This window comes from Chiloscyllium plagiosum, unplaced genomic scaffold (genome assembly GCF_037043375.1).
Source record: "Chiloscyllium plagiosum isolate Xiang-an unplaced genomic scaffold, Cpla_swu_hap1 HiC_scaffold_28, whole genome shotgun sequence".
In the NCBI taxonomy this organism is placed as follows: domain Eukaryota; kingdom Metazoa; phylum Chordata; class Chondrichthyes; order Orectolobiformes; family Hemiscylliidae; genus Chiloscyllium; species Chiloscyllium plagiosum.
In genome coordinates, this window is record NW_028270166.1 from 20,325,732 (window position 1) to 20,341,392 (window position 15,661).

Consider the following 15,661-nt stretch of genomic DNA (forward strand, 5'->3'; position numbering starts at 1 on the left):
ATTGTAAATGTAAGATGCCCATGTATTACTTGAGACTTTTTAAGTGGCGCATTCTTTTTCTTTTCCCTGAACCCAAGTATTTTTTTCCTGACGTTGGTGTTCTTGCTAGATATAGTTCTTGCCTCTACAAATGACCAAGAATTTCAGTATAAATTTACTTTCCAGAAGAGTTCATGTGGAATGCTTATTGATTTTATTTCTTGATTATTCCCAATCTGGGAATTTTTGACTAATTGTAGTGGAATGGCTGAGATCTACTAACTCATTGCAGACCAGTCATCAGTCTTGGGCTCTCCTTTCATATAAATACTTCAGTACCACACCATGAAATCTTGCAACCACTCACCTCAAGATAGTCCTAGTTGTGGTCACAAAATTCAAAAACTGTTTTCCATCCTACATTTGTACTCTTCTGTCAAGTTGTAGAATTGCCAAAGTAGAAATGTGAAATTCCTACAAATTTGGTCAAACAGACATTGAAGGAGTTTCATTTTTAATAAGTTTATTTGGAAGCACTAGCATTCGGAGCACTGCTCCTTCACCGGTGCTTCAAAGGCTAGTGCTTCCGACTGAACCTGTTAGACTATAACTTGGTGTTGTGTGATTTTTAACTTTGTACATGCCAGTACAACACTGGCACCTCCAAATCATTTTAAATAAATAGTGTAACATGAAAATTTGTGTTAAAGCTTTCTAGGTGCTGTTTTAAAATTGGATATGTATTCTTGTCATAGGGTGCTTTGACTCATGGTGACCGAAGAGCAACAGAATCCAGAGACCTCAGCAAATACAACTTTGATAACAAGGTAACATTTCTCTGTTACAATTTACTTCCTTAACCAAGGCCTCAAATAACGAACAATCAAAAATGAAAGTACATATATTGTGTACTGTGAAAATGGTTCAGAGCAACATTTTTAAAAATTATTTTCTGAGTTGTAAGTGGAGTGTTAGAGCTATGGAGAGAGCCTGAATGGGCTGGGGCTGTTTTTCCCGGAACGTTGGAGGCTGAGGGGTGACCTTATAGAGGTTTATAAAGTCATGATGGGCATGGATAGGGTAAATAGATGAGATCTTTTCCCTGGGGTGGGGGAATCCAGAACGAGAGAGTATAGGTTTAGGATGAGAGTGGAAAGATTTAAAAGGAACCTAAGGGGCAACTCTTTTCACGTAGAGAGTGCTGCGTGTATGGAATGAGCTGCCAGAAGTAGTGATGGAGGCTGGTATAATTATTACATTTAAAAGCCATCTGTACATGAATAGGAAGGGTTTAGAGGGATACGGGCCAAATGCTGGAGAATGGAACTAGATTAGTTTAGGATATCTGGTCAGCATGGACGAGTTGGACCGAAGGGTTTGTTTCTTTGCTATATATCTTTACGACTATGTAAGCCTTGCTGGAAAGGGCAGTGTTTGTGGTGGTGAGCCACCTTCCTAATTGCTGCCATCTGTCTTGTGTAGGTACACCCACAATGCTGTCAGGAAGGCAGTAGTAGCGATTTTTTTCTCTTGTGTGCACAAAGTGCCACTTTCGCTATGTCTATTACATTAAAAATCGAGAACAAAATTTAGGGACGTCAGTCACTGGCCATTATTTTCTTTTAGATATATGTTTTCTGATGCTTAATCCTGAAAGAATTTCTCAAGCCTCTCTCCCTAACTGTAGAACATGGTAAACTAAGGAGTTTTCCATTTTCATTGAAGAGGCATAACACACATCCACCTCTTACAAGGCAAATAACAGCAGTGTAGGAGATTGCTTCTGCCAGGAGGTATTGTTCTGTTGGCTCAGTTGGAACCCATCTTGATATGCTGAATGACTCTGATTCTACATCCAAACATTGGTTTGTGCGCTGACAAAAAGGAATATTTTTATTTTAATTCTTTTTAAAAGATTGTAATCATATTTCATTATGAAAAGTGCAGCTGGGTTTAAGATTCCCTAGCAAATCTTTCTTTGCACTTTTATGCCTTCTATCCTCAGGGTAGACAGTAGTCAGAATTTCTAGCTTTTATAATTAGTAGTAATAGAGTCAGAAGTGCCCTTTACACAGTACTCCATACAAATAAGGTTGTTCATTACTGACTTCGCATACTGGTGAGCTTGCTGTTGGACAGCACCAGCAGGTATCTCACCCTGTTGATTGTAAGCTGTCGTGTAGCTTCCTTGTTTTCATCTGTGAAAGTAGCTGGTAACTATTTTGGCAAAGGACTGAGGTGAATAGATTGTGACGTAAGATATCCGAGGATATAAAGGAGGCTCAAATGTCAAAAATAAACTTTAAATCCTGAAATATTCATGTAAAATTGATAGGACTGTGTATCACAGAGCTATAAAATATAAGTCTGTAAATGGTCTGTTCACAGCAGTAATCTCCATTTTTATTTTTAGACTATTAGGGGATGTATTTACCAAAGCTTGAGAGAACATTTTTTGCACAAGCAGGGAAGACCAGAAATAGTCTTCATGTAGTGCTCTCATGCACCTTCTAGCGTTTAGATTGGAAACTGCGTTTTTTAAAACTCGTTCTTATTTTTAACTGATCATTGTGGTTTAAAACTGGAGGATATGAAGGAAGCGTTTAAGGAAATTTTAACAAAACTGAACAATGTACAGAATGAAGTAGCAATTTTGTTTTAGCTTATATTATTCAAATGCCAAAGGTAGTTAGCAATTTGTTGTATGATTTGCAATTTTAATTAAAATGCTTAACTAGTATTTGAGATCAGTTGATACTTGAATTTTATTTTAATTCTTCCTTTCTCACAGTATGGAACTAAAGCACTGGATAAGATAATTAAAACCATCTTGGGTCAAATTGAAAACAAAGTACAACCACCAAAAGATTACATTGGAGGTCCCAGTTGTTTTATAGAAGGTAAGTATTTAGGTAATAGAAAATGTCTTGTGTCTAATAACATGTTTAAAGTTAGTACTAAGTGTTTTTTTGCTCTTAATTGCATTATTTTGAAACATTCCTATTAGTATTTTGGTAATTTAAATTAACTGAACATCTGGAATAATTTCTGCATATAAAAGTGGAGAGAGATTATCTTTACTTGTCCATAGCAGCTGTGTTCTGTAGAATGTAATGACCAGTCGGAAAATCTAACAAGAAGCATCTGTATTGTAGACATGAGACAGGGACTGATGGCTGTTGGGATATTTTGCAAAGAAAATCGTTATGGATGTATCAATGTGGAAAAAGGTGAGAATTTAGTATTTGTTTAAACCAAATTATCAATTTGTATTAAGGATTTGTAATCAAAAATTCTTTTGACAGTCAATTCCCTATAACAGACAATGGCTACACTGAACAAATGAGATGAATATGACAGTGTTCAGCATCATTCAGTATGCCTCAGAAACTGAAGCAGCCCATGTTTAAATACAGCAAGATCTTGACAATATCCAGATTTGGGCTGAAAAGTGGTATATAGCATTCACACCACAGAAAATGGCAATCTCTAACAAAAGAGAACTGACCCATCATCCCATGACATTCAATGACATTACCATCATTGAATACCCCATTATTAACATTGTGAGGATTACCAATGACCCCAAAAACTGAACTGGACCAACCATATAACTACAGTGGCTCCAAGAGCAGGTCAAAGGCTAGGAATCCTATAAAAGTAACTCTCCTCCTATCTCCTCAGAACCTGTCGACCACCTGCAAAGTACAAATCAGGAAAGTGATGAAATATGGCCCCTTGCCTGGATGACTGCAGCTCCAGTGACACTTGGGAGGCTTGAAATCATCCATATCAAAACAACCTGCTGGTCCAGCCAGCAATCTCTGTATTCCTTGAATAAGTTAGCAATTCATTTTTTCACTTTATTGGAAGTATTCTTGGACATTTAACCACGTGGCATTCAATCACTGTTGACAACTGTTATTACTTTTATTGTGGCTGAGTCCTTTGACTTTCTATAAACCTATGAGAGCGTTTTTGGGTTACAAGAGTAAGCTTGGTATTAGGAAATTTTGAATGCACTCATAAATGGTCCGCTGTATTCTCTGACTCTGTCACATCCAAGAATGCAAACATGGTCCATTCTAGGAGCAATCAGCTTCTCAGGCAGCAACTGTAATCTAGAGTTGGGAATTTGACCATACATGGAGGCAATGATGTTTATCATATACTCAAATTATACACTAAATTGAAGAATGGCATGTTTCCTGTGTTTACTAACTATGCTGGAGTTTTTAATCTATCACAAATTGTTGATGCCATTAGCAACTTTCACAGTCAGTATGTCTCCACTTTTCCATCACCAGATGACATTCTACTGCAGTCTTTTGGTTACATTAAGTTTTAACTTTTGGTAAATTTCTGATGATTCATTTCCATGTTTGCCCATCACAATTCCATCTCTACTGTTGCACTTTTTCTCCCAGTTTGCCCACATCTGTATCCCAGAGATCAGACCTCAATTGTGAGAAGCTGCTGGAAATCCAGCAGAGGTGGCATTGCTGATGTGAGCTGCTTCATTTAAAGAGGCTTGCTTGTCAAAAAAAAGTAAGATAAAGCTAAAACAGAAGTGATTCAATATGAATTTTGTTTTCTTTTTCCTGTTTCAGACTGCAGCATCACAAAATTCCTGAATCGAATTCTTGGACTCGAGGTTCATAAACAAAATGCACTTTTTCAGTATTTTACAGACACATTTGATTATCTCATTGAGAAGGACAAAAAAGATGGAAAATATGACATGGGAATTCTAGGTATGGTCTAGTAGTTTGCAAAAACCCAAGGTTCTCCAATTTTTCCCCATACCTTTTGTCTCTACAGTACTCTGACATGTTTTTAAAAAAAAGTGCAGTCGATGTTTTTCTCACATTAATATTGCTCATGCAGAATTTGCTGCTGCTGATTTATATCCTAGTTTAGTGGCCAAAGAGATGGTATGAGAGTCACAAATGGTTAGAACCCACTAAATCAAAAATGGTTCACAGGCCTTATGGTTTTTTTTGAAATAAACAGGAAAGTTTATGTTCTAGTTGTGCAGTGGAGGAGATGGCATGTGAGCCATAGATGATTAAAACACACTAAAGCAAAAATGTTACAGACCTTCTGAGAGTTTTTTAAAATAAGCAAGAAAGTGAACCTTCTCAATATAAGCAATACATGCCAAATGGATAAAGAAAATAATTAACTGCAAATGAACAAAAGATAACTTCGATTATTAATAATTCTATCTCAAAGTTCACCTTGTATATTGTCAATATTTGTATTTGAAGGATTTCCCATTATTCAGGACAAAGGAAATAATACACTATTATACCAACGTAACATGTAATACATTATTCTGCAACTATAGCAGGAATACTTTTAAATTGAAGTTTTAGTGAATGGGTTTGTCGGAATGCCAGCAGGTACTGCATCTTCACCTGTTTACTGGTTGACTTTAGCTTACCTTTGTTTCAAGCATGCGTTAAAGTGATACAGGTCTTAAGCTGGTGACAGTACTAACCTGGAGTGGGAGAAGGAAGGTTGACATCCCTAAACCTATTATATAAGAGACAATGCTGCAGTATTTAGCATGTGTTTTCAGTTATAAGAAGATTTAGTTCTGAGGTAGGAAGACAAATTGCAAATGACAACCTCTCACATTCTCTATAACTGGGCCAGCCACCGATTTGGAATCCAGTGATTTTAAGTGTTCAGAGTGCATGCATGAGGCGTTGGTTGAATAAATAAGCCTAATGTTGGTGATTGAAACTGGACAAGTAGGCCGAATTTGATTCCTGAGTTCTGTCTAGTTGTGCTGGGTGATACATACTCTAGTCAGAAGGCCACTGGAAAAAATTGCAATTTTTGCTTCCATTTTTCTAGCACCAGGTTGGGCAGGCATGTTCCACTAAAGTGTCAGAGGCTGCTGCTGTTAGCCTGGAATCATCCCTTTCCTCTTGCTCACTTGCCAAGTGTCTGCCTGTAGGTCAACAGCTAAAGTTAGTCAGGCACCAACCAGTCAGCTGCATTGCAACAATGCAGTTGCCGTCTGTAGCTCACCAATTTAATTGATTTGGATTCTTATGCCAAATTTTAGTCAGTCTAAATCAGGTTGTGGCCAGACAAAGCAATCACATCACTGATTTTATCCACACTTCGAAGCTTTAAACCTGTGTCTCATCTTTGCCATTGTACTTCATGGAAGAATTGAAGTATTTACATAGGAAAGTTAGAGTTTAAAGTATTAGTTATAGAGTTGTACAGTGTGGAAACTGACCCTTTGGTCCAACTCGTCCATGCGGACCAGATATCCTAAATAAATCTAGTCCCATTTGCCAGCATTCGGCCCATAACCCTCTGAACCCTTTCTATTCATATACACATCCAGATGCCTTTTAAATGCTGTAATTGTACCAGCCTTCACCACTTCCTCTTGCAGCTCATTCCATACTCTCACCACCTCTGTGAAAACATTGCCCTTTAATTCCTTTTTAAATCTTTTCCCTCTCACCTTAAATCTCTGCCATTGCATTCTGGACTCCCTCACCTCGGGGAAAAGACCATATCTATTTTCCCTACCAATGCTGCTCATGATTTTATAAACCTCTATAAGGTCACCCCTCAGCCTCCGACGCTCCAGGGAGAACAGCCCCAGCCCTATAGCTCAACTCTGGTAACATCTTTGTAAATCTTTTCTGAACCTTTGCAAGTTTCACAACATCCTTCCTGTGGCAGGGAGACCCGAATTGCACAAGTATTCCAAAAGTGATCGAACCACTGTCCTGTACAGCTCCAACATGACCTCCTAACTCCTATGTTCAATGCACTGACTAATAAAGGAAAGCATACCAACTGTCGTCTTCACTATCCTGTCTACCTGGGATTCCTCTTTCAAGGAACTATGAACCTGCATTCGAGGTCTCTTTGTTGATTATTATTCCATTCTTAAATTTAATACAGTATATCGCATACAATTAATTTTATTGATTGTTTCTTTTCTGTTTCTTCAGATCTAGCTCCAGGAGTAGAAGAGATATACGAGGAAAGTCAGCAGATCTTCCTTACACCAGGACATCCACAGGATGGACAAGTCGTTCTTTATAATGTAAATTATTGTTGTGCAGCACTCTTTCTCTGTCTTTATTTCTGACACTATACCCCTACCTCCAAATTCATCGAAGTGAATTGCAGAAACAAAGCATCCTTTGGACGCTTTAACTTCTGAGTTAGATGTCATGATTATGTTTAAGTATGGAGCAGCATTTTGGGCCCAGTTAATTTTTAACTGCTTCATCAGTGATCTTTCTTTCATTATAAGTTTAGAAATGGAGCAGTTTGCTGATGCAGTCTTCAGTATTTGTAGTTCATCAGGAAACAAGCTTTTGCATGTAGAATATCCTGCCTGAATTGGTAAATGATGTTCACGTCACACAAGTGGTCAATCCATGATCATCTCTCAGGAAATGAACTGGACCAGCCACATAATTGCAAGAAAAGCTCAGTGTTGTGCACTGAGCTCACTTCCTGACTCCCAAATGTGTTTCTGCCATCCCGAAGGCACAAGTCATACACATGACGGAAAGATCCCCACTCACGTTGACAGACACAGCTCTCAACACTCAACAGTACTCAAGGGTGTCAAAACTGTTCACTTGATTGGTACCCATCTAATTGCTCCACCATTGACATGCTGTAACTGCATGTGTGTCGTTGCAGAAGCTTCTTGAGCAGCTACTTCTAAATTTGCAATCTCCACCAACCAGGAACAGTATTCTACATTACTGTTCAATGCATTGTAGAAACATTGAAAATTTCACCACCTGAGCTTGCTGTGCCATTCAGTGTGGTCATGCTGATCATCCAACTTGGTACCTCTTTCCTGCTTTCTTCCCATAACTTTTGATCCCTTTAACCCTCAGAACCATATCTACTTCAATATTTTGATCTCAACTACTTTCTGTGACAGATAATTTAATAGGTTCAACACTATGTGGGTGAAGAAATTTCTCCTCATCTTAATCCTAAATGGCCTACCTGTATCATTAAACTGTGATGCCTTGTTCTAAACTCCCCAGCCACTGACAGCATCCTTCCTGTGTTTACCATCAGAAGTTAACTTTTTTGGCTTTTCATCCCATTTCTTCAATTCTTCCTCTAAATTTCTTTATTTTATTGATCTATCTTTTTGCCTTAAAGAAACCTTTAGATTAAACAATCTATTGTCTTGTATCTTTGATATGCCTTTCTCTTCCTCCATGTCCAACTCCTGATAACTACATGGTCTTTGTGACAAGAAAGGGAGGAGAGAGAGAGCGTAAGAGTGAAGCATGGTGAGAGCAGCAAAGAGAAGAGGGGAAGTTCTGTGCTGTTTCAAGTTATCAGCTGGGGATCCTTGGATGGGCTGTAGGTTTTACAGCCTAAACAATTGGATGTTGAAGAAAGAATAAATTACATCGCAAGCAATGGGGGAAGCAACTCTACAATATTTTGCTATTTTTGGTAACCCAAGTCCGTCTTTTTAAGTCATCATGCGTGCACAAAAGGAGCAGGGTATTTAAACAAATTGTCTGTGCATTGAGGAAAAAAATTAGATGCTACATTGCTAGAAGAAATGTAGAAGGTTTACAGGGAAGACTTGCCATTCCTAGTTCTCTTTCAATTTATACACCAATTTGACTTGGACATATGTTACTAATTCAAAATTTTATAACTTTCGCTTTTTTGAATTGACAAGAAGGTGAGATCTTAATTGTGTCTCTTTCATTTTAGATATTGACGAATCTGTTGAATAGCTACAGCAACTCTTTCTTTAGTTTCAGACTTACAGAACCTGTGGTATTTTACATTTGTAGCAACCAATATAACATAAATTTTCATAGTTCCCGGCTAACCTACATAATAGGAACAAGGAATTGTGTTTCTGGAAAGACCATCTAATCAATCTTGATAGAAGATTGCCTTGCATTGATTGTAGACCATACTGCTATTAGTTTGAAAGCAGTCTGCAACTAAATACTGAAATAGGATATGTGATGTTGGATGGTAGTAAAGGAAATAAAGAATATAAATATTGGTAATTAATTGTCAATTTGTTTTGTCTTCTGTAGATAAGTGTGGACAGAGGCATGCCCTGGGAAGAGGCTTATCAGAAGTCACTCACTTTAACGGGACCTAATGATGGTTTCTACCTTTCGCACCGGGTTAGTATCAATGTTTTGTTATTTGTTACTTGCTTGCCATGTAATTGTGATGAATAATTTCAGAAATGAATTATTGGAGTTGAATTGTAGTTTCTTCTGTGATGCAAATGGTGTAAATGGAGTACAGTAAATAAAGTTTAACCTGAATACTTTATATTCTGAATACTTGCCAGTTCAACAAATACATTTGCAGTAAAATATGATTTAAATCTCAATTTGTCTGCACCATGGACAACTTCTAGTCTGGACTTATTCTTTGTTAGGTCACTTCAGTAGCATCAGTTGCAAGAATTACTCCAGTAATAGGGGGTGGGTGACTTCACATCCATCATGAACAGCACTGATGCCACTGATCCAAGGGAACCATTCTTTAGATTTTCAAGATTGCAACTTACTTGATGTTTTCTTGAGGTTAGAGTGCTCAATGGTGCTTTCCAGGCTGGTTTAATTACAGATCCTTTTACTGTTTGCAATGAAGTTATTCTGGGAAACTATTGATATCACGAGAGCAGGCTAGCTGAGGGAGAGATCCTCCTCTGAGCTGTTCGTGGAAAAAGGAACTTTCCAGAGTTTTGGTGGGAGCAATATTTATTTTTATGAAAAGCTAAGCACAAATAATTTCTTTAAACTTCTATAATTTTTCCAACAGTAAAAAGAGTTAAAGTTAGTCGAAACATCATATTTAGAATTCACACAACACTACGATAGGGGCAGAAAATGCAAGTCTTCAAAGTTTTCACTTTGACCATACGATGGCTGATTTTCATTATCAAGCAATGTGTGGCAGCATTCAGAGCATGCATACTTCCTGCATTTAATCGCAGCAAAGGGTCTGAGCCATTTGGAGGCCTGGACCTGACTGTCATGGCACAAAATAATAAAGGAAAAACATGTAACTTACTGCAAGTCTTTGATTGTGATAGGGCAGAACATTGTTAGATTGTCACATTGGTCCAGCCAACTTTTGATGCTTGATGGGTAGGGGTGAGCATAGGTGTACGAGGTACCTTTGTTGAGCCGGAAGTGGCCTGGATATGTTTAATTTTGGACACAAGCAAGTCAGTACAGCTCCCTTAGGCACCGCTGAAAGAAATCATCTGGGCTACTTTGCAAGCAGCCTCTAACTGTTTAAGGACTGTGTGCTTGACATGAAGCAATGAAGCATGCACGATATGCACTTCACCCATTCATACTTCATTATCCATTACTTTTGTACATCATAGGAACCTAAATTTGTATAATTTAATGAGGTAACTGCCTACCGTTGTAAAGGCACTGGACAAAATAGTTTGGGCAGAATCTGAGCAAGACAGTTTGGCCTTCTGCGGTACTCTGAATATAGAGCCACTAACTTACCAGAGTTTCAATTGGCCTATTGTGTAATGAGAGGAAATGTATAATATTAACAAATAACCTTTAACTGATGGTAGTGCTATTTCACTTTATCAGTGAATAATAACATAAAATTTGAATATTTGTCTGAGAATTTGAAGTTTTTTTTATTTGTGTGGAAAAGCAAATGATTTTACTAAGATTGTAGAGTTATTTTTGCTTCACAATGAGATTATGGTGTTTTTATGCCAAAGTGCTCTCCAATCCTACATGTTTTTCACTGGTTCTTAAGCTGATATCTTGTATCTTCAGACATTTCTAATGCATTTTTTTCTCTTACAGCTTAGAGGAAATGAGCCTTTTGCACTTTTGGCTGAGCAAATCACTGTGAAGCATTATGTGTTGTATAAACCAAATATTGGCAAACAAATACAACCAGAAAGTTTTGATAACTTAAGGAAGAAATACAAAAGAGTGAGTATTGGTCTTTTGTTTTAGTTATATGCAAAATTCAGTCAATGAGAAGTTGCCTCACTCTTTAGTAAGTTGAGTTGCTGTCATTAGATTGCGTGAGCTCGGACATGTGAACATCAAGTGTTTTTTTTAATACTGTTTATTCTAATGTGTTTTTTTCACTGGAGCATTGGGAGCTGAAGGCTGACCTTATAGAGATTTATAAAATCATGAGAGGCATAGATAAGGTGAATAGCAAAGGTCTTTTCCCTTAAGTTGGGAAGTTCAAACCTAGAGAGCATAGGTTTAAGGTGAGCGGAGAAAGATGTAAAAGGGAGCGGAAGAGTATCTTTTTCACACAGCAGGTGGTTCATGTGTGCAGTGAACTGCCAGAGGAAGTGGTACAGTCACAATGTTTAAAAAACAGGGCTATAGATCAAACGCAGGCAATTGGGACGAGTTTAGTTTGGAAAACTTGGTCGGCATGGACAATTTAGACTAAAAGGTCTGTTTCCATGCTCTATGGCTCCCATTATCCCAGATAGAAATGTGTATTTATACAGTGCCTTTCAGGAGTATTGAATGACACAATGCATCTTTACAGCCAATGTGACTACACTCCAAAAGGTGTTTTTGAGATGGCATCCAGTACGCATCCAGCAAACTCCCTCAAACAGCAATATGATCCTGACCAGATAATCTGTTTTTGTCGTGTTCATTGAGGGATAACTCCTCAGTTCCTATTCAGAATGGTGCTGTAAAGTCTTTTATAATGATTCAAGCAGACAGATGTGGCCTTGGTTTAATGTCTCATCCAAAAGACAGCACCTCCAACAGTGCAGTGTTCACTCAGATTTACACTGAGTGTTAACTTCGATTCTCCCTTATTGTAAAGGGATTGAGTTTAAAAGCAGAGAGATTATGTTGCAGCTGTGCATGGTGCTGGTGAGGCCACACCTGGAGTGCCGCACGCAGTTTTGGTCTCCTTATTTGAGTAAGATGTACTGGTACTAGAGGGGGTGCAGAGGAGGTTGGTTACATTGATTCTGGAGTTGAGAGGGTTAGTTTATGAGGTGAGACTGAGTAGTCTGGGATTATATTCATTAGAATTTAGAAAAATAGAAACAAAATTATGAAAGGAATAGACAAGATAAAGTAGAGAGGATGTTTCCACTGGCAGGTGAAATTAGGACAAGATGGCATAGTCTCAAGGTTAGAGGGACTAGATTTAGGACTGAATTGAGAAGGAACTTCTTCACCCAGAGGGTTTCGAATTTATTGAATTTCCTCCCAGTGAAGTAATTGACACTACATCAGTAAACATTTTTAAAACTAAGATAGATTTTTTTTTTGAACAATAAAGGAATTAAGGGATATGATAAGAGCACAGGTGAGTGGAACTGAGTCCACGAAAAGATCAGCCATGATGTTGTTGAATGGTGGAGCAGGCTCGAAGGGCCAGGTGGCCTACTCCTACTCCTGGTTCTTATGTAGTTCTTATTTTCTACTCAACAGCTGAAGTGGGACTTGGATCTAGAATCTTGTGACTGAGAGGTAGCAATGCTACCAACTGAGCCATAGCTAGCACCATGAATACAGTAAATATTCAAAAAGCATTCAGCTGTATGGATTACGGATCTGTAAAATTTAAAGTACAGACAGTATGTCCAGGGAAGAACATTTTTAAGTGAAGTTTGTAAAAGAAAATGTCAGTTGTCTTCAAGGCAAACATATCAAGAACAAGAGATATGTTTATATTTTTGCAGTAGTTTGATACAAATTATGTCATTGCATCCAAGTGTTTGACCAACATAGACAACCAAACTAATTTCAATATCTTTAATCATGGTAAAATAAGTAAGTGGCATTTGATCAGCTGTTTTCTCTGCTATGTAACAATTCTCTCAGAGACAGATAAGCAATATTTGGACCAAAGCAACCAACTTTTCATACTAATTCCCCAACAAATCTTTGTTCTTGGAATGTAAATGCAAAAACTCAAGCTATTCTGTCAAAACAATTAAAATTGTGAAGATAACTAAAGTAATGTGAGTTAGTAAATAATATATAATCTCTTGTCGCCAGATGTGTCTCCCATTTGAAGTAATGGTTCTGTACAAATACCTGTTGCAACAATAAAGTTGTGAATATTTATCCCTGATTTCTGCCCATGACAAAATCCCCTTCACACCTTTACTCACCTAAACTATCAGGAAAATGTACTTAACAAATGCAAAAAACTATTACCTTATACTACAGGGGAAATATAAAATTTAAAGTCTCTGATCAGTGCAACTTTGACACGCTTCCCAATGTGCAGTTACATTGTGGCTGTGAGGAATGCAAACAGAAGGAAGTCATAGAAAATTTGGAAAATTTAAAGACTTGCAAATACTGCTATCTAAACATTGTAAAATAAAACTGCATTTGGCACTAGAAATAAAGCAGTTGTCAACTTGCAGTAACCGAAGCTAATGATTAGGAACATGTTTTTGAAGGAGGAATAGAGTAACAGACCTTTAACCCTGAGACTGTCACAGGTAAATTTGTTGTTGGCTTGCATTTGGGTTGCTTCATCGTCAGCAAGATAACTCGCCACCTTGTCTTTCCAGTCACTGTTAAATGTTAGTACTGATATTCTGAAAATCTTATTTAATATTGTTAATATTTGAACATCTTAGTTATGTTCTACACAAATTTAAATCACCATTTTACTTTTCACAAAAATGATTTAATTCTGAAGCAATTTAATGTCATGAGGTTTGAGTGGGTATCATAGGATGTTAAAGATTATCCTTGCTAAGAGTACTTTAAATATATTTTAAAAGAATCAACAATCAATTTTATACATTTAATTAAATGCTCGTAGTTAACTCTCGTGTGGATTATAAAAAATAACTAAACTTTCTCTACTAGCACTACTTTTTATTTGAATTTTTGACTTTCCAATTGTAATTGTTTTGTATTAATTATTGACACGTTTTCAATTCTACAAAACAAACTAAAGAAAGAGAAAAATAGTCGTTTAGCTTTATTTTAAGCAGTTGTGCAATTTTAATTTAAAACTTTATTATTGCTTATTTTCTTTATGTATTTTAGGTTGAACCAGAAGAAGCCAAAGAAATTTGGCAAAACCTGTATAGTTTCTCATTCAGAAAATGCAGTCACGCAGCTTGGTAAGGCTTTGCTAGTTCAAATGAAATGGTTCATAATTAGTCCTTCAAAAGTTAACTTAGTGTAGAGAAGTTACTTTAATAAGGTAATTAATATCGTAGTTCAGATGACAAATCCGTTTTTATTGCTTCTCAGATCTTTTTGCAACTCTTTGACATATGTTTGTTTCAAACAACCATTAAAGCTTTCCAAAACTCTTTCAATTGTATTGTGTGATGTAATTTGATATTTCCTATATACTGAAGGTGCGTATTTATTGTACACATTCAGCTTTGAAGGATAATAAAAACTAGAGTCGTGAATATCTATTTTGAGTGAGCACTATTTTCATGTTTGCAAAAAGCACATAAACTAGGATTAAATTACCACAATGTGAAAAGAGTCTTATCATTTTTATATTCTCTTTAATTTCTATTATTTACATATTTATTTTCATATTTACCATTTTGTAAACTTAAAGTATTTTTGATCATTGTATAAGTTTTTTTTATTTGATCATGGATTTACAGATTTCAAAATTATCAGCATAGCAACCAAATCAAAAAAAAAATTCAATCTTGATGATCCTGGGTGCTGTTCTATCCACCCACACCAATTTCTTTCTGTTGGCTGATATTTAATCTGGGTGTGATTCGCTCAGCACAAATTCTGTTATATAGTGTGGGTGCCTACATCATTGCATTCTGCATGATGGATCTGGTTAAACATGAAAGATTACACATTACTATGTTCAGTATTAGAGTCTATTTGCTTAACTGATGTACAACTGATCTTTGCCCTTATTTTTTAACCAAACTATTAATAATTTTATCTGTTAAATTGGTGCACATAGGAATGTTATGATTTCTGAATCAAGTCAATCATTATATCTTGGTACAATTGGTATATAATTATTGTGGCACTTTATGATCGTCTTCTCCCTCATTCCTACTACACATGATAGGACATTATTATTGTATGCCAATTCAAAACAGATCATGGGAAGTGTTATGCATGCTAAAATAACACATGTTTGGTCATTGACAGGAATGGGAAGTGTAAAATAGTGCAACAAGGGAAGGAGTGTGTCCAAGGAATGCGGTTGCGCCATTACTACATGTTGTGCGGGGCTCTTCTAAGGGTTTGGAACAAAGTTGGAAACATTATGTCTGATGTTACAAGTTCTAGTCACTTGCAAATTGTGCGTCTAAAAACCAAGGACCAGAGAAAGCAAGTTGGTAAGTAAATGTTTAATTTTCAGGGATTGAATTTGAGATATTCTGCAAATAAATTTGATTATCGAGTTTTGAGAAGATTTGTAGCTTAGGTTGAGGTGCTGGATGTAGGTTTGCTCGCTGAGCTGAAAAGTTTGTTTTCAGACGTTTCATCACCATACTAGGTAACATCATTGAGCCTCCGGATGACGCGCTGGTGGCATGGCCGACTTTCTATTTGTGTTTAGGTTTCTTTGGGTTGATGATGTTATTTCCGTGGTGACGTCATTTCCTGTTCTTTTTCTCAGCGGGTGGTAAATGGGATCCAAATCAATGTCTATCAACAAA

At 36.9% G+C, this 15,661-nt stretch overlaps 1 protein-coding gene across 2 annotated transcripts in view; it reads left to right on the forward strand.

Moving 5' to 3' along the window:
• The window catches only part of LOC122565355 (protein strawberry notch homolog 2-like), a 163,860-nt gene that overhangs the window by 140,563 nt on the left and 7,636 nt on the right, over positions 1-15,661 (forward strand). For both annotated transcript variants that reach the window (XM_043721239.2, XM_043721240.2), the window contains exons 23-31: positions 735-806; positions 2,771-2,879; positions 3,135-3,209; positions 4,590-4,733; positions 6,972-7,066; positions 9,069-9,161; positions 10,836-10,967; positions 14,046-14,122; positions 15,147-15,337. In XM_043721239.2, the coding sequence (XP_043577174.1) occupies positions 735-806; positions 2,771-2,879; positions 3,135-3,209; positions 4,590-4,733; positions 6,972-7,066; positions 9,069-9,161; positions 10,836-10,967; positions 14,046-14,122; positions 15,147-15,337 (988 nt within the window). The remainder of the gene's footprint in view (positions 1-734; positions 807-2,770; positions 2,880-3,134; positions 3,210-4,589; positions 4,734-6,971; positions 7,067-9,068; positions 9,162-10,835; positions 10,968-14,045; positions 14,123-15,146; positions 15,338-15,661) is intronic.